This window comes from Electrophorus electricus, chromosome 2, assembly GCF_041902795.1.
Source record: "Electrophorus electricus isolate QZ-2024a chromosome 2, ASM4190279v1, whole genome shotgun sequence".
Taxonomy (NCBI): domain Eukaryota; kingdom Metazoa; phylum Chordata; class Actinopteri; order Gymnotiformes; family Gymnotidae; genus Electrophorus; species Electrophorus electricus.
In genome coordinates, this window is record NC_137498.1 from 42,817,313 (window position 1) to 42,837,439 (window position 20,127).

Consider the following 20,127-nt stretch of genomic DNA (forward strand, 5'->3'; position numbering starts at 1 on the left):
CAACACCCTGTGATAAAAATTCTTTATTTCCTCATGAAGTATTTTCAGTAGTTTGATAGGTTTAGTCACCTGTAACCTTTCCAGTGATGTACAGGATTGTTAAACTACAATAACTGATAACAGAGCATTATGTGTTCTCCTGGACAGTACTACCAGTACACTTTTCTACTGCCAGTGCTTCTACTTTTTTGTCATTTTAATTAGCTGTTTGTTTAGGTTTTGACACAGCCAAATTCATATTCAGTGTGGTCCGTGTGATTCATATAGACCTTATCTAGAACCACACAAATAACTCTCAGTAATGGTACCATTACACCACCTATTGGTCAAAGGGCAGGATGACACTGTGCTAAGACTGTTTCGTATATGCTCGTGTACACAGTAATTTTGGGATACCACTTTAGAATACCTCCATGTACAAGTTTTCTTGATGCATTAATAACTGATACAGTATCACTACCACACAATTACATACCTAATTTGAAACATTCCAAAAATAGCTTAATTAATGTATATGAATGCTGTAATGTAATGCATTAAAACATTGGTGCTTAGTGTGTGATATACTCACATTAATATTTCAAGGTAGGAATGAGGCACAAGGCTTTTTCATGTAGCATACAACAGAAAACAAATAAAAACCATTCATAACTGTTCACAAAGCTTTGCTTGAAACTGAACCATTTTTAAAATGTATTCTAAAATGTTAAAAGTCCTTTGCTTTATAACTACAAGTGCAACCATTCAAAACTACATATTTTTGAATGATTGTACTAAAAGAGTGAATTTATGTATTCTATCTAGATCAATAGAACAGTAGTGATGACTTCTGTGATGGAAAATATTATTCGATCATGTATTATCGTGTGATTCGTATGTAATGATTCATATATAATCATGTTAATCCTTTCATTAGATAATCCTATATGAATAGTTTAGTCTGCACATTCTGTCTCTGTATATTGTGTGAACAAAACGACTGTGGGAATGTTGCCTTATGACCTGCATGTGTCGTGACCTGCAAGTGTGGTAAAGAGGGATCACGTCTGACTTGCTGTTTATTGAAATTTCCACCACAGAAATTGGCGTAGTCGGCAGGATCAGCGAGAGGCACCACGCGGAGCAGCGGTGACTGAACTTCGAGGACGCTCCTCAGAGAGAATTTCTCGACTGAGCTAGAGAAAGAGGGAAACCCACAAGAATACGGGAAAGTACCTAACCAGGGAACGATGTCCCGCTTGACTCCGGTGGTGTGCTCCGCCTGATCTAATGGACTGAAAGTAAGTGCTGGAGATAGTAAATCAATCGTTAAAAGTACGAATATAGAAATCCCCTAGAGTTTGCCTGAGGGCGTGCCTGTGTAAGAAGTGTAGTAGAAGAATACTAGCGCTCAGAAAGGAGTCTGGGACTCCAATAGCCTAAAAGAGTTAGGCACACTGTGTAGATGTACAAGTGTAAGGGAAAATAGGCCCGGGCCGCCAGGATGCCCCATAGAGAAAGGAGGAAACTCTGTTAACCAGCACGAATTACTGGAGCGGAACTAAATTAAAGCAACGTTAGAGACATGATTAACAGAAGAAGAAGGGAAAAAAAAAGGGGGGGGGGGAGTCACCCGTACCCATATTATTCATATTATTTGGTTATATTGCAATCACATTTGTGCAATCACCCTTACCTACCTACAAAAAAAAAAAAAAAAAAAAAAAAAAAAAGGGTAAAGGGCAAAGTAAGGAATATGAATTTAGCAAAGACAATTTTTCTAGTAGCCTGTTCTTCCAAATGAGTAAAGTCTATGGGGAACATGTAAATAAACATGTCCCGTTCTGGATTAAATACTATGAGTTTAATGCATCAGGGACTTTGAGTGTTGCATATTTTACTGAAAAAAGACAGAAGCAGCAGGTAAGGCATAGAAAAGGTAATAATGAAGTGTCTCAGTGTGTTTCCTTAGCTGATCCTGACCTCGATGCCGCCCCGCCGAGAGCCCCCCAGCTGATTCAACAGCCACAAGCACTAACAAACCCACCTCCATATCCTGAGCCAGGGACTTCATCGCTAACATCAAAGCCGTCTCCATATGACGAACCAAGACGACAACTGGAGGCAATAACCTCACCAGTGGCTCATCGCACTCGAAGTCACACCACTATAAAGCCATCTGCAGAGCCTGAGGCAGGCTGTGCCCCGCAGTTCCCGATGGTGGAGGTGTATGGACCAGATGGAGTAATTATGGTCCACCGCCACTGGACTGCAGAAGACATCATGAAAGCGGCCGACGGCCTGAGCAAACCAGGCGATATCGGCAGACGATGCTTCAGACAAGAACTTATGGCATTTGTGCAGTCCTGCAGACCGACTCAGGCTGAACTGAGATGATTTCTTATGATTCGACTCGGACCGCAGTATAACCGCATTGACAGAGACTGGGTGGATGGAGATGTTCGTCTCCATCTGCCTGAGTGGAATGCACCACCCCAAGGCCAGCTTGACTCAAATGGCCCATACAGAGAGATGATAAGAGAACTCATCAAAAAGATGGAAGCAGCATACCCGATAATTATTAACACCAACATAATAGCAGCATGCAAACAAAGGGATGACGAACCCGTGGCTGATTTCCTCGTCCGTTTGACACGCGTCCATACTGATCATTGTGAAATTGATCCACCAGGCGATGATGACCATGCTCCAAACAGTAGGAGACAGAGGAAGAGGTCGCGGACGTGGCAGAGGACGCGGATGCGGATGAGGGAGAGGAAGAGGTCGAGGAAAATAGTTTGGAGGAAGGGAATGCTACAATTGTGGAGAATTCAGACACTTTGCAAGAGACTGTCCTGAAGAAGAAGGGGAAGATAGTGACAGCATGGCTGTGGAAGTTAAAAAAGATTGACGGGCGGTGGAAAGGCAGGACAGCGACAGGCCACTGAAGGAAGACGACAAAAGGGAAGTAACAAATTTAAATTACCAATTACTACAGCAGATTAGTAAAGGGTCAAGAGGCCTCCCCGAAGTAGCTGTGAATGTAGAGGGAAAAAATGTTAAGTGTTTGGTTGACAGTGGTGCCACCCACTTGGTGTTGAGAGAAGGTTTAATAGAATGTAGAATGAGACCAGGGTATGGGACAACAGTAATTGGAGTGGGAGGCCATCTCATCGATGAAAGGATGTCCGAGCCTCTCCAATGTAGTTTAGGAAATAGCCAATTCAAACATAGCTTTTTGGTGTCAGAAACGTGTCCAATTAATTTGTTAGCTAGAGATCTAATGTGTAAACTTGGATGCACAATTAGCAGCAGCCCAGAGGGGTTATTTGTTTCGTGGGCAACACCCACACAGGCAGTCCAATTAGAAGTGGGGGTCCCTTTGTTTGTTTATGAACTGCAGTGCACTGCTGGGGAAGTACTAACACATTTTATGACTGAAGTTACTAACACGCTACCTGGTGAGCTGACGGTTAAACAAAGTGACTCTATTCACTGTACGACTCTATTCACTGTCCATGAGGGATCAGACGTTGATTTTGAGCAGAAATTTGACTTAGGGGGCAGCGACAGTTTGATTATCACAGCTATAGCGTGGGACTGCGAGTGGGCTGCGGGGGTGGTGCAGCTCTCAGCTAAACAAAAACCTCTATATTCGGTCTCGCATGCAGCGCCTCATGTGTCGCTGGCTAGCACACATGCCGACCCAGACTGGCAGAGAGTAGGATTATGGACTAAACGCGTGTTGAGTGCAACTGAATGGGTAAAAGAATCCCAGTGTGAAATTATGTACAGCCCGAGCATAAAAGCGTGGAAAATGCCAGCCCTGTATAGGTTAAATTGCAAAAGGGGGGGTCGAGCTTGTGAGTCCAAATATGGAAATTATGGCAGCCTCTGTTACCCTCTCAGAGGAAGAGGAGGAGGAACTGAAAACAGTTCCTGCAGGGTTATGGGCACAGGGAAAAAAATGATATGGGCCAAAATCTGATTTTAGACCACACCAACACCAATACCCTCTGAAACCAGAGGCAGCAGAGGGTATTAGGCCTGTTTTCAAATCATTAAAGCAAGCAGGAGTAATCGTGCCATGCCCAGACTCACCGGTACGTACTCCAATCTTCCCAGTCAAGAAATCAGGGAAAGATGAATGGAGATTTGTACAGGATTTGCAGGCTGTCAGCGCGGCAGTACACCCTAGAGCCCCAGAAGTTCCAAATCCGCACACCATTCTCTCTCAGATCCCACGAGACAGCAAGTAGTTCAGTGTAGTTGATTTGGCTTTTTTCAGTGTACCTGTGCACAAGGATAGCCAATTTTGGTTTGCTTTCACTTTTGAAGGAAAGCCATACACATTCACAAGGTTGTGTCAGGGGTATTGTGAATCACCAACTATTTACAATGCCGCCCTACACCGAAGACTAGAGGCTTTGGAGCTCCCTGAAGGAACAGCTCTGCTGCAATATGTTGATGATCTCCTAATTAGTGGAAAAACACGAGAAGCGTGTAAACGAGCCACGGTGGCACTGCTACATCATTTAGCAGGGCAAGGCCACAAGGCATCCAAATCTAAATTACAGTTTTGCAAGCAGCAAGTGCACTTCCTAGGACATGACATTACCAAACAGACGCGCATGCTGACTAAAGACCGGATGAATGCTATTTTGACTATACTGAAGCCTACGACGAAAAAACAACTGCTGTCTTTCTTAGGCATGTGCTCCTATTGTAGAACGTTCATACCATCTTATGCCGAGCATGAGGGGCCACTCAGAAATATAATACCGACCAAGGGGTCGAATTCCTCTGTTAGAGTGGACGCCGGAAGCTGAAGCGGCCTTTACAGCATTGAAGCAATTATTACAGGTCATGCCCGCCGTAGGCATCCCAGACCTCAGTAAATCATTCCAACAGACAATGGATGTGAAAGGACAATATATGACAAGCGTTTTAACCCAAAAACACGGGGACAAACAGAGGCCAGTAACCTATTTCTAAGGGAAGCTGGATGCAGTTGCAGCAGGCCTGCCTTTGTGTATAAGAGCAGTAGCCACAGCAGAAAAGGCCCTAGTAGCATCCAGAGACATAGTAGGGTATGCTAATCTGACCCTACACATTCCCCATGCAGTATCGCGAATATTGCAAGACCAAAAGGTGGCACATTTATCCACTCAGCGATGGCTCAGGTACCACACTGCTTTATCGGACATGCCAAATGTTACTGTGAAACGATGCAAAACCTTGAACCCCTCCACTCTACTGCCTACAGAGGAGGAGGGGGAGCCCCATGACTGCCAACAAGTGTTAGAAATTGCAACATCTCCTAGGATAGATTTAAAGGAGGAACCGATATTTAACGCGGACCTGGAGTCGTTTGTGGATGGCTCAGCCAAACGTGACTCTCAATGCACTAATCGAGCAGCATATGCCGTCGTGTCACACACGGAAGTGGTGAAAGCAGAACCACTCCCATCTAACTACTCAGCGCAGGCAGCTGAACTTGCCGCACTCATACAGGCATGTAAACTAGCACGGGATAAGACTGTGAATGTTTGGACTGATTCCCGATATGCTTGGGGAGTGGCACATGACTTTGGGGCCATTTGGAAACATCGCAACTTTCTCACCAGCTCAGGAGCAAAGATTAAAAATCACCGCCTGGTAGCAGAACTATTGGACGGAATCCAACTGCCAAAGGAAGTGGCAATTATGAAGTGTGCCGCGCACACAAAGGCGGATGACACTGTGTCAAAAGGAAATGCTTATGCGGATAAAGTAGCTCACAGCGTTACAGCCACTCAAACCACAAACGGCACAAGCAGATACTGAAACCAGAATAACTACCAAAGATATCCACAAGCCACTCCACAGGACTATGCGAAATGGAAAAAAGGGGGGTGTAAACAAATAGGCGGGATATGGGTACACCCAGACACGAACAAACCCTGTCTCCCCACAGCTTATATGAAAGGACTAATTGAGATTGCTCATGGGAGGAGTCACATGAGCAAAGGGGGGTTAGTGGAGAGTATAACGAGACATTGGTATGCACCGGGAATAAACACACATACCCAAAATTTTTGTTCCCGATGCTTGGTATGTGCACAAAACACACCACAATCATACCAAACACGCACCCGCCGGACACCCGCCGCCTAGTGAGCCATTTCAACATTGGCAAATAGATTTTGTAGAACTAACAGCAGCAGAAGGGAAGAGATACATGCTTGTGTGTGTGTGCATGTTTAGTAAGTGGGTGGAGGCCTTCCCAACGTGAAAACAAGATAGTGATGCAGTAGCAAAAGCGCTACTGAGAGAAATTATTCCCCGGTGGGGGTTGCCACAACGAGTGTCCAGTGACAACGGAACACCCTTCGTACACGAAGGGTTAAAAGCTCTGACTAAATACCTAGGAGTGGATATGAGAAAACACTGCAGCTATCACCCTGCTAGCGCAGGGGCAGTAGAAAGGGCAAATGGAACCATTAAAGGAGGATTAGCTAAATTGATGCAGGAAACAGGCATGAATTGGGTTAAATGTCTCCCCCTAGTCCTGTGGCAATGTCGAACCAGGCCGCAGGCACGAACAGGCTTATTAGCCTTTGAGATAGTGTTTGGACGGCCTCCCAACACAGGGGTAGGACCGCCCGACTGGGACACTAACCTGATCAATGAGTCACTTTTGCAGTATTGTGTGTCTCTGCACAAATCTCTCTCCCATGTGTCTAAGCAGGTGAAGGCAGTCCTTCTTGAGGTGACGGATACTCCCCTCCATACGCATCAGCCAGGCGATTGGGTGCTGATTAAAGACTTTAGAAGGAAGCGTTGGAGTCAACCCAGGTGGAGAGGGCCATTCCAGGTGCTACTGACGACCAGCACTGCTGTCAAAACCAACGGAAGAGCAACTTGGGTACACCATACCCACTGCAAAAAAGCACCTGAGAGCCCTACAGACGACTAGTAACTATGACGAGCAAGATTGCTGACCAGATCCGTGCAGAAGAAGCCGGAGTGAGACCATGGGACTGGAGATGGGGATCTCTGTTCTCAACGTGGAAAAGTATTGTAATCATGATTCTACCGTCAATCCTGCTGCTTGCCTTAATTGTATGTTGTGCACCCTTACTATGTAAATGTATGCTGAGTACCATTCGCATGAATATGGACACCAGGTATCATCTTATTCAAGCCATTGAAGACGGTTCGTATGCTGATGATCAGAACGACTACCAGCTGAAAGATATATTCAGATGAAAAGATTGCCCTGATCTCGATCCCAAACCTGACTGGGTTCCGGACCCACTTAAACCCTATGATGAATGAAATTACAAATGATTGTATAAGAATCAAAAGGGGGAAGTGTGATGGAAAATATTATTCGATCATGTATTATCGTGTGATTCGTATGTAATGATTCATATATAATCATGTTAATCCTTTCATTATATAATCCTATATGAATAGTTTAGTCTCCACATTCTGTTTCTGTATATTGTGTGAACAAAACGACTGTGGGAATGTTGCCTTATGACCTGCATGTGTCGTGACCTGCAAGTGTGGTAAAGAGGGATTAGGCTTATCTTATCTTGTAAACTGTCTGTCCTGGTGAGTGCTCTGGTACTGCAGGAATGCTCATCGCGATAAGGAGCAGGGATGCAGAGCACCCCTCTCTGGGGGTGAAGTCTAGGTATAAGGAGCAGAGTCAGTCTACCCCTTTAGAGCCTTTGCTTCAGAGCATTAGCTCTCACACAGCTGTGTTTTGTATGTCCTATTTTCTTTATTAAATTACTCTTTTAATCACGTCTGATTTGCTGTTTATTCAAATTTCCACCACACTTCACATGAACTTCATCAAGTAAATTCATAAATGTTTACTGAATATTAAAAAAAAAACACTTCAATTGTCATTTTAATAATGCTTTTGTCATTACTGCTATCTTTGCCAAAATCCCATGGTGGCTCTCACTGACCTGTGATACAAAAAAACTGTGCTACAAGAAAATAGTTATATTTCTGATCCTGATCTATCACACACTGATTTATATGTTGTTTAATTTCAAAATGGCCCCTCAGATGAGCAAGAGGTTTGTGCAGGAGTCTAGGGGGTTTAGTAGCATTCAATTTGTTTATATTTTTGTGTCTTGAATTTCAGATTGTATTTCCAATTTTATATTTTGATGGAGTGTTTGCTTTTTCAGTGTAAGTGAAAAAGCTCGTGTAATTAATCAGTTGGGAAAAGGAAGAAGTTTTAAAAATGAACACTGTGCAATATAAAATCATCCAGCAGGGAGTTATAACAGACTCACATGAAAGCAAGGCTTATGATAGAATTTGTTCATTTGATCAAAGCTTGTGCAATATTAAAGTGTTAATGTGCACAGATATTTGTTGATCAGCATGCAGAAATTAACACACTTGGTCAGCATTTACCATAGGGTTCTAGGTTTGATTTCCCCGTGGGACTATGCATTGACCTAAAGTGACCAGAGGAAGCCTCATTGAGGTAAATGAGTTTTATTTGGGCTTTCAGGAACAGACACCGCCAATGCTGTTACCTTTCTGAGCTAATGGGTATCTGAGCTTAGTGAAAGTTCAAGGGTCAGAGAAAAGTGCTCTAACTGATATGGAACACATGTCCATGAATTCTATCAATTTGGAAACATCCAATTTGGAAACATAATCATAGCAAAGAAAAGAAAAGAGAATTCTTGTTTAATTCATGTTTTTGCATTATTTGCATTATATGTACAAGTAGTGTCACCACAGTTTCTGTCTTAAAGGCCCTGCACAGTGTTTTTCCTCCTTACTCAAAATGCTATATTAGCAGGAAATATGTGATTATCTTATTTTTAAAGAAGTGAGATTTCAGATGGTGGTTTAATGTTTTGACTCACACCCACCCTGATGTTATGCTCCTGATTTTGCGATTTTGTGTGACCAATATTTAATGATAAATGGGTTAATCCTACTGCAATTTTTGTGACTCCCTGTGTTTTCTTTGTGTTGCATCCTTTTCTGGCCTCAGACCATCGAGCTGGTACAATAGGGCCTTAACAGCTGGGCACTGCAGAGTGCATAAAATAATCACACACACTGCATCGCTCACACAGGTGGCATGGACATACCAAAGCTCAGTTTTTATTGTGTTATTTTCCATCCAATGGCTGAATGCACTTGCGAGAGCACGATTCATGCAGCACTCACAAATTTCCTTTGTTCGCATGCAGAACGTACATGTGCCCATTCATATTTTCTCTGCTGTTGCTCACATTCACATTGCCCTGTTACAAAATTGCTCTCTCGCGTATTTGTTCTTCTGCACACCCAAACTCATCCTGTGCACTCGTGAATCTTTTTATGCTCTTGCGCTTGGGTTTTCACTGCTACAATGCTGACAAATGAAATTGTTCCTTCTGCTCCTCTACATTCTCATTGCATAACATCTGTATAACATCAAAAGGACTCTGAGACTTCATCAAGAGCTCAATGGGGCTGTGGAAGATGACCGTAGAGTCCAAAAGCACAAGTCACTATCAAGTGTGAGATTTACCAAGGAGATGCCCTGTCCCCGCTGCTGTTCTGCACAGGCCTGAACCCCCTCAGTGGATAACCAACCAGACAGTTGGTAGTGGTAGACAAACAGCAGAAGAGGACAGTAGTGATAATGTGGTGAAAGGGTAGAAAAATGTGGAAGGTGAAGGTCACTGGTTCCTGTGGTTTCAAGTTTGGTTTCAAGTTTGTTTTCTTTTTCACATACGTAGTCATACACAGTATAACTCGCAGTGAAATGGTGGAGAGTGCACTGGGTGCTGGGACACCCAAACTGGGACAATGGTTCCAGCGGTCCCAGCTGAGATACTAGCAGGACCTTCCAGCTCCCAGGCTTCTGGTAGAGGACCCAAGCCGGAAGGAAAAAATAACCATCTTGTAAACATTATTAGACTGCATTTCTTTTGTTTCAAGCAGAGTTTGAGTAAAGAGGGAGTTATAGTAATAGTAGTCTCTCTCTCTGTCATATCACTTAGTGCCTGATGTGCATTGGAAGTGTAGTGGGTAGAACAACAATTTTCTTGTGAAATTCACAAGAACAGTTAATTATTAAGTTGATGTGAAATTACAGTTGCATTCATTAATAAGAAAATGCAGACAAACTATAGTGTACATTTCAGCAGTGAGTGAGTGATGCAGCCATACAGAACACAGACAGTCAGAGAGAGAGAGAGAGAGAGAGAGAGAGAGAGAGAGAGAGAGAGAGAGAGAGAGAGGGGGGGAGAGTGTTATGTCCTTGGATATTGGAGGTTTATTTTTACAGGTCATCCACATGAGGGCGCTCTAAGAAGAGCCAGCAAGAGAGTGAAGATGTGACGCAGCTGTTCTATACGGACGATCTGATTGGTCAACAGGACAATGAACTGATCTTCAAATAGCTACGTTGTGCCTGGGCTGTCTTGATCAGTAGTCACCATGCGGTCACTGTAGTCTTTTCGCTGTTGGGCTTTGACTTCGTAATTAAGACTTTCTGTAATAGATTCTTTAAATAGGCCCTTATGAGTCTTTACTTCACTACCCATTTAGGTCCTTTAGATAGGCCCTTATGAGCGTGTACTTCTCGCTTTGTGCGTAACGTAATGTTCCCTAGGTTCTTAAGAACATGTACTGGACTATTTAGAGATCTTTCCTGTGCTTATACCGAAGCCCTCGGTGATTACGGATAGCGGATGCTAAAGCTCAGGAATGAGAGTAACAAGATTTACAGGTTCTATTGTACTATTGTTTTGTATTTTGTACATATTCTTATTTCCACTTTTTTGTTTGTTTGGAGTGGTAGGGTTGGGTGCTGTGTTTCTTTTGCTTTTTCAATATTCTGTTTCATTTAACAGTATTTCAAGATTTCAAAAGTATTTCGGGATTACATTTTATATTTAAACAGTGTTTAACATCATTTAACAGTATTTATCAGGTTATAAATGTTAAAACAGCCAAACAGCCTTTTTATAAATTTTTTAGCTGCTTTGTCAAGCCAACATAAAACTAAATAGCCCTCAATCACAAATTCTCAACAGCTAAATAACCCTTTAGCGTTAACTACCCTACAGCATGTCAACAACTACCCCATAAAATAAATTACCCCCAACATCTATACACACAGATAACTTCCACAACTGCCAAACAACCCTTCTAACTACCCAATTAGTCCTAATTCAATATGACCAAACAGCTAAATTACCCCTCAACATTTACTACAGCATTTTGTGAAAATGTTAGTGTTAGTGTGAAAACATTCATGTAACATTAGTCCAAGACTGTTAGTATATTAGTGCAAAAACATTAATGTAGCATTAGTTCAAGAATGTTAGTATAAAGTTAGTGTGAAAGTGTTACTTTAAAGTTAGTCCATAAACATTATTTTTATTAGTTTGAGAACATGAACATTATTGTAAAAACGTTAGTATAACATTAGCCAAATAATATCAACATAATGTTAGTTATGAGATCATTATTGCTGCTGAATCTTTTATTAAGTTTGGCGTTATCTTGAGGGAGTTTTCAAATCAACAGATTTCTATTGAAGGATGGAGGGATGAATGAAAGTATATAAGTGGTGGATAGATGAGTGCAGTCAGTATGAAATTCAGTTTGGTCACTGCATCTAGTAAAATACGTCTAGTTAAATTAGTACAGGAAATGTAGTTGTTCTATCTTTATAGCTGAAAGAGTTTTAAAATGATGATTCCCAATGATTCCTGTGGGAGGATGGAGAGATGAAAAACAATATAGACTGAGTGGAGAACAATAAAATGTGTCGTAGTTACAGCTTCATACGTGCAATCATACGTATCCATCTATTACAAGAACTGTATGTTCTGACCCAATTTCAACATCCTGGTTTTTTCATGTATATAACATGATGAAAATATCACAATTTAGTTTTTCGACTCTTCTGTCCAGTGTGGAAAAAATGGAAGCAAACATCACAAACGAGGATATGGATCAATGAGCCATGTCAACATGTCTGTTGTACTGGCAATGCTACTAAATACAACATTAACATCTACCCATCAGGTTTAGTACGTGTAAAAAATGTTTGGTTTTTTTTAACATGAAATTTGCCGCTGTGGTGGCTTAGGCATCATCCTATACAGAGGATCCAAATTGTAAACTGAGAATTCAGACAACATTACAAAATGGCTGTCACTCTAAATAGAACACTAAACATTATTTTTAGTGAATTCAGGCAGAGCTAAGGAATAAATAAATAGTCTGAATAGATGAACACAGTTTAACACATTAAGTAACAGGCCCAGCATGGACCAAAACAAAAACTCAGAACACATGGCGCTATCACCATGGGAACCGCAATGCCAGAGGGGTGAGACAGTGACACCCCATAAATCAAGTGAGTGGCCATCTCTCAGGTGAGGAAACATCCACGTTTAGTGCAGCATTAGGGACTGTATTACATTTTAACAAGCTGATCTTTATTTGTGATATTGACCATTGCAGTGGTACAGCTGCTCTGGGAGTTAACCCCTGCAGTAATGAATGATTTCGCAGAGTGTTTTTATCTCTTGCATGTTGCTTATCAGTGATAAGGGGGGAAAAAAGTGAGACATTTATTAAGCTTCTAAAATACTGGGAACTTTCATTTACTGATGGAAAGAATACAAACAGTTGAAACTTGTGAGAAATCACCCTCACCTTGTAATCATTACAATCATATTTGATTTCTCTGACTAAATAAAATATCAACATGAAAATACTATATGTAGTAAATATCACTACATTTGCCTGCCTTCCACAAGCAAAAGGGAACTTTTATAAACTTTGATATATGTAGTTTTCATTAAATATGTTTGTTAATTGTACTTTAAGAATTTTTAAAATATTTTATGTGACAGTGCAATAGGGCCCTCAATGCATACCGAATCTACAAACTGCAGGTACATGATGTACGACACAATGCATATTATCTTTTTCACACATGGATACATTAATACACTACTCATAAAAATATAGCCCATTACACACGATAGTACAAGAATGGTACTCGTGTTCCAAATCGGCTCATGAAAGGAAGAGGTTGACTAATGGCTGAGTTGAAAGGGAGAGGTTTTAATGTAGATACCCTGATGAACTCTACATCAAGCACTCCAAGACTTGTTTAATTTGCAGTAAGCAGGTCCAAATATACATAAATAACGGAACTGAGGTTTCCCCCCTTTATGGTTATAAAGTGGAATACAGACTGGAGTCATCACCCCCCAAGGCTAAGGCTGGAAGAGTGGACATCCTGGTTATGAACACTCACTGTTTTAAGCACAAATAACACTATTATGAAACTGCAAACATAGTTATTTTTACTGTCATGTTTAACCTTTTTTGTAAAAGTATTTTACTTTATTTAAACATTCACTGTCCCTACAAACATATAGAAGATCAACAACATAGCATTTATTTTTTTTAAATGTCCTAGATTGTTGATAAGGCAATGTACCAGATAATTGTGGAGATACAGAAGTGTGCTATTTGCACTCTGATAAACCACATCCTGTTAAACTGCAGAGGTGCTGAGACAGTTATCTCATGGCAGACCAGTTTCCCTCAGATATACTATGGAGGGCCAAAATTATAGGGATTATGTGAGATGTGACTTAACAAAAAAATCAAGGTTTTACTTGTCTTCAATGTTGTACTGTTTCATTTGCCATTATTGCTAAAGAAGACCATAGCTGCATGACCGTGACTGGCCTCCCAGACCACTTACTGCACTTCATTCTTCAAAAAATATCTCACTAATTTTAGAGGTGTTTTTGAGTTGAATTTTCTAACCTAGTTTAGGTTTTTTGATCTACTCTCAGTTTTCCCCTTCCGCCTTTGTCTTAAATAACACTTTTGACAGAGATCTAGCATGTCTGGACATTCCTGAATTGTTTACTGTTGATTTGTTTGCTGTACTGTTTAAATCAATTCACCCTTCTCTCTGAAGGTATCTAACACCACTCCTACTACAGTGTTTATGTTTTGGTACTGCTGGAGTTCACCCTGTTCGTAGTGCTATTTTATAGGACTTAATTGAAAACATGGATGTTTTTTTCAGAATGTAAGAGTGCAATAAAGTATGTCCCTCAGGGGTCTGTTTTTAGCACCTTTTTGTTCCCCCTCAACATAAAACTACCTTGGACATGTAATTTAGAATCATTGGTTGCTGTTATTCTTACCCTCTTACCCTCAACATTTGTGGCTTGCCACATGTTGATTTTCCCCACTCATAAAGAGTTTTTGTAAAATAGAGTTTGATTTGTTATAAAATAAATGGTTTTTAAAATAAAAGTGTTTTTGGACCAAAATAAATTAATTCTCTTTTCTTAGAGATAAGTAGTAAGACACTAGTGCAAATACACAGAAGAAAGGTCAGACTTAAATAGAGATTGAGAAGGAGAGAGGGGAAGGGTGATAAATATTGTATAGCTGACGTCTGTATGACGTCTGAGAATGTTTGGATGGATGGATGAATGACATGACTGCAGAGATAAATTTGCAAAGTCAATAGGAATGAAAGCGTTACCATATAAGGGTGGGAGGGAGTGCATACTCCTCCATGAAGATTCACTATAAAAATGCGATGACCTTTGAGACAGAGTTGACTTCTGCTTTTCTTCATTTTTGTTCAGGTCTGCTTTATTATTATTACTGTTGTTGTTGTTGTTGTTGTTGTTCATCTTATTGTTATTATTATTTAGATGGTATATCTGACAAGAAGTCTGGGATCTCTGAAGACAACAATCTTTTGTAACGTCTGAGTGAGTAATCATTTAAATTTGTATTAATTATCATTATTAATATAATCACAAGGCTTGCTGACCAGTTACCCAGGGGAGACTAATAATTGAGTTACAGGATCACTGAACTTTGGTATAAGCAAGAACTTTGGAATGGTCATCACTCAAAAGGCAAAGTGGAATCCTAGAGTCATCAGGTCATGAGCCCCAGGGGCATTCCCTGCCATCTGTTAATCTCACCAGTCTAATTTAATGTGAATTCTGGGCAGGAAGACAGAAGGTGATCTTTCTGTAACAGAAGGTTACTCCACTGCTGCGCCACCTTCATTGGCTCCCTGTAGCTGCACACATCAGATTTAAAATCTTGATGCTTGCATACAAAGCCAAAAATGGACCAGCCCCTTTATACATGAGGTCAATGGTCAAAGCCCGATCCATAGCTCGAGTACTTCGAACCTCAAGTACAGCTTGGCTTGAAATATCTTGCTTCAGGTCTCATGGACAAAAAGCATTGAGACTATTTTCTGTCCTGGCTCCAAGATGGTGGAATGAACTCCCACTTGCTGTCCAGACAGAAGAGTCCCTTGCAGTCTTCAAACACAGACTGAAGACCATCTATTTGCAGAATATTTAAAGGACAACTGACACTGCTCCCTCATTGACAGACTAAATTAGTACTTATTGTAGGGTATTGTTTATGTTGTTTAACAAACTCTGGCACTTATTGTTTATAGCACTTATTGTTTAAAATAGACCTTATGAATTTTGCACTTCTAGGTATCAGCATTCATTTCTGTATTCTACAGTATTCTAGTTCATTGGTATATTGGACTCTAACATACTGCACTAGGATATACTCTTATGAGTAAACAACAAAGCACTTTTGTAAGTCGCTCTGGATAAAGTCGCTCTGGATTTAGCATCTGCTAAATGCTATAAATGTAAATCTAAATCTTGGTGATCTTATCAGATCTTGGGAAGCATCAGGTGACCATAAACAAACCGACCCCTACGGCTTTCTGTCTCTGCTCTGTGAAACCATCAAGGTCCTGGGCAAGATCCAGTACAAGGGAAGAAAATGGAGACATCTAAGGGTGTGAGGACTGAGGATGTGTATCAGACTCTTCGCCAGCCTCCTTTAGTGAAGAACTCACACTCTAAACATGGTGAGTCAGCTACGAGTTACCCAACACCATCCGTTCACAGCATACAGTTGTCGTCAGTATCACTATATTCATAAACCTTTGGGTCTTTTTGCAACTTTCTTCTCTCTATCTCTGTCCACTTCTCCAACAGCATCACAGAAAGACAGAAATCTCATGACATTGCTGATATTCAACACTCTTTTAATGATCATTATTTTGCTCATAAATGGATATCTTGGTAAGTCAATTACAATCCTTATTACAATACTGATTTTATCAGGTCGTGTTCAGATTGATCGAGTTATCAGTTTTAATCAAAAGAACAGTTGTTTACCAGCATTTTTCTGTATTTTGTTTTCTGTGATATTACAACTGCAGTATACCTGCAAATGACAGGTCCAGGTAAGGACACACCCAGATTCAACGCAACATGCCAATTCAGTTTTAGATCATTATTTCCTCTTTGGTGTGGGGAAACATGATGACTTAGAAACAAGGGAGCTTTAATGTGATATACAATGTGTTAAAGCATCAAATGATATTGTGGGATGGTATTGAAAGAAGTACCTGTAACTCTAAGAAGTGACTCTGAAAAAGTTTCAAGGAGCAGAAGAGGTTGAAAAGATTGAAAAAATGCATCAGGCTTCATTTTCAACCCTTATTTCCAAGTAGAAGTCTATGATTTCCTAATATAGTTTTGTGCATATATGTGGTGGATATTTGGCTCTCTCTTTTTCTCTCTCTTTCTCTCTCTCTCTGTGTGTGTGGGGGTGTGTGTGTGTGTGTGTGTGTGTGTGTGTGTGTGTGTGTGTGTGTGTGTGTGTGTGTGTGTGTGTGTGTGTGTGTGTGTGTGTGTGTCCATCCAAGGATTGGAATTAAATGGCAAAAGAGAGTTGTGGCATCTCTATGATGGCGTATTGTATCTAATCTGGGACGCCAAAGGGAACTGTTCTGAGGCTGAGGAATTCTGTAAACAGAAAAACTCACGCATTGGCAACATCACATCCAGAAACAAAGTATATTTATTTGTCATTTGTCATTATCTTCCACAGTAAATGAATTTCTGAGTTCTATGTGTGCACATTGTAATGTGTGTGCTTACAGGACTGGTTTCTATCTCTGTCAAAAGGCAAGAAACTATGGATGGATAAGGTAAGATCAAGAAGAATTGTGCCTGAACCATGAGCTGGATTAATTAATGAAGAGGAACAGTTACAAATTTTGAGTGCTGAGCTCATTAAATATTAATGTTGTTTGAAAATAATATTGATTTTGTGGTGTCAATTTCATTTCAAGTGTAAAGGTTAGTGTGTGCAAAAGAGATGTGTCTAATCATGGTTTGTGGATGTCTTCAGAGGCAGATCAAAGATGAAACGTTGGATAAGACATTCTATCAATGTCCATCTTGTGATATGAAGGACCCCAGAGTGCCAGACTCAGAAGAAATGCATGGTTGGATATGTGAAAGAAGACAAGAGAATATGGGTTCAGCTCTATGTGAAGTTAAAGTGTCTGGACCGCCTGGTATTCCTGGCCCTAGAGGCATTGCTGGACCGCCTGGTCTTGTTGGCCCTAGAGGCTTTCCTGGACTGCCTGGAATTCCTGGAATCAAGTGCCTTCCTAGCCCACCTGGACCTATCTGTCCTGAGCACAACCCCTCAGTGAACCAACCCTAAAGGTGTCAAATTAAAAAGTGCCAGTGAAGTTACTTCGTTTTGCTTGAGAATGATGTTGTATGTACAACGCTATCTCTGTAGATGCTATCTCTGTAGTTAGTACTGTGTAAGCACAGCTCTAATTTAACACTGCAGACATCCTGGGCAATGTGCACTCGCTCTGTCAGGGTGCATCCTACTGTCTGTAACAGGTCCACATCACTTCTGATTCGCCTATGCATGTATATAAAACTGAATCTATATATGAGTGTATGACATCCATCAGTGTGCTTCAATAAATATTGGTATCCGATTTGTACTTCTGTTGATATTCTTCTCTGTAGTCTACCTCATAAAGCCATGTGAAATATTTTTGAAATTTTGGCATTTCTGAAGCCTAAAATTTACATCATTAGAGTCACGGAAGGCCCCTTCCCCCGCGAGTCACGTGGTACAGAGGATTCACATGTTTGTTTGTAACCACGCCCCCGGGATTGCACACACTTGCACAGGGTTTACTGTTGAATGTCGGTCTGTCTATTTAAACCCCTGTCATTGTGTACATCCTCGCTGGTCATTGTCACTACGTGTGTGTTAATTCCGAGCTCTGTAGCCGTACCGTTAGCTTGTGTAGTCACGTGTTAATGTGTATGTGTTCTTTGTTTAATGTCAAGTGTAGAGTCATGTTTACTGTAAGTGTTGTGTGCCTGCCACCTGTGTCGTTTGGGTTTAACGTTAATAAACGTCTTGCACTGTGCGTCCTGCCCCTGTGGCACTTGGGCCAGCTACGTTACAATTAGACTTTAGTCTATTCATAGACTATACTGAAATACTTGATTTTTAATGTTTACTCACTACAAGAAGGGCATATGCAAATGTAAAGTGTGTGTACTTTATACACAGTACATACAATTTTAGGAGCAACAGTTTTATAAGTGTATGTACCATATACAAGCAGTTATAACCTGTAATACACAGTCAGGTAAGCATCCATAATGCTTTTTGAAGCCTCTGTGAATGTCATAATACAAAAAAAAATTATCTTTTTATACACAAATGGTTACACATCCTCTGGATGTTTTGCTTTCAGGTTACATGGGTGAGACAAAAACCCTTGTGATGAAGGCATACCCAGCCTGGCTCGTTTTGAGAAATGTAAGAGTGTTGATTCATCAATCATTTTGTACCCAGTCAAGTAGTCACCCTGCAGAACAAATCTTAAATGAATTATGCCCAGATAAGTCCAATGCATAACAAAATATTCTAGCTATAACATATGTATATGTGTGTAAAGTTTATGTCATCATGTTGAAGACACTCCAGGATGACCTGTGATAAAGCAGCAAGCCTGATGCTGGATCCTGCTGTGAATTATTTGGAAACTACACTGAAACTGATATTAATCCTATGTACTGATATAAAAAACTGATACATATAATGGCCCGAGTGCCGCAGGGCGTTGAGCAGGATGCACAGACTCCCTTGACAATGTGAACCATTTAATGACATAAAACATAAAGGACACTCTTGGCACTCACACATAATAACACTAATGGACAGGAATACACAAACAGTATAAACAATAACAACGACAACATAAAATGACATAAACGCTGGGTTACATTAACAGTAGCTACACACTCATTGACACTAAGATTCGACACTGAAGCTAGCAATAATCAACAATGAGGCCCACACTGACAGGGGTTTAAATAAATAGACACACACTCAACGTTAACCCCCCAGGTGTGTGCCATCATGGAGGATGTGGCAACAAACGTCCCCTGCGGGCTATACTACGTGACTCAGGTGGGGGGGAATGACAATACTAAAACAATGTACTGATATAAAAAACTGATACAAAACCAATGAACTGATATAAAAAACTGATACTAAACCAATGTACTGATATAAAAAACTGATACAAAACCAGTGTACTGATATAAAAAACTGATACAAAACCAATGTACTGATATAAAAAACTGATACTAAACCAATGTACTGATATTTAAAAAAAAACTATAAACTATAGTAATTCCACGGGTCAGATATAAGAGTCTGGACCAATTATTTGGCTTAAGAAGAAAAATTGGCTTTCATCAAAATGAAATGCTATTATGGCTTTAAACAGGCTCAATATTAATTCTTTTGACTAAAACTGAACCCTGATAAATGTTACCAAAGTTTCAGATAAAATCTGACCAGGTCCCATTAGTGCAATGATGTTACCTAATGTTGTCTTGAAGAGAATGACTAAATAGTCGATAGTAATCCACACCTTTTGGTTCGGTGTACCATCAGTTCTGGGTATAGCACAGTCTCACCAATTTCTCTGATACTAAAAGACTTTCCATTATTCCGTGGTTTCTTTTTTCTTTTCAACAAAAGGAATCTCACTGTTCATTCTTGCTTGTCTTTCTGTATTTTACATTTTACTGAGTACATTTTTGAGTAACAGGAGGCTTTAATATAATGTTTGGTTTTTGGGAGGACCTGCAGTTTCTGCATTTACATTTACATTCACATTTATGGTATTTGGCAGATGCTCTTATCCAGAGTGACTTACAAAAG

The 20,127-nt window shown here is 40.5% G+C and overlaps 1 protein-coding gene across 3 annotated transcripts; it reads left to right on the forward strand.

Annotated features, from left to right (window-relative positions):
* The first annotated feature begins 14,582 nt into the window (after nucleotides 1–14,582).
* Nucleotides 14,583–18,249, forward strand: LOC113588571 (uncharacterized). 3 transcript variants are annotated; one of them, XM_027027811.3, is made up of 8 exons: nucleotides 14,599–14,648; nucleotides 14,718–14,777; nucleotides 15,803–15,922; nucleotides 16,053–16,139; nucleotides 16,280–16,303; nucleotides 16,769–16,917; nucleotides 17,006–17,053; nucleotides 17,257–18,247. In XM_027027811.3, exons 3-8 carry the CDS (start codon nucleotides 15,835–15,837, stop codon nucleotides 17,575–17,577), a joined length of 717 nt encoding a protein of 238 aa, XP_026883612.2. In that variant the 5' UTR covers nucleotides 14,599–14,648; nucleotides 14,718–14,777; nucleotides 15,803–15,834; the 3' UTR covers nucleotides 17,578–18,247. The 3 variants fall into 3 exon arrangements, with proteins under 3 accessions (XP_081561217.1, XP_026883613.2, XP_026883612.2); XM_081705091.1 differs by having other exon boundaries at nucleotides 14,583–14,777; nucleotides 15,727–15,922; nucleotides 17,257–18,249; XM_027027812.3 differs by having other exon boundaries at nucleotides 14,583–14,777.
* Nucleotides 18,250–20,127: the final 1,878 nt, after the last annotated feature.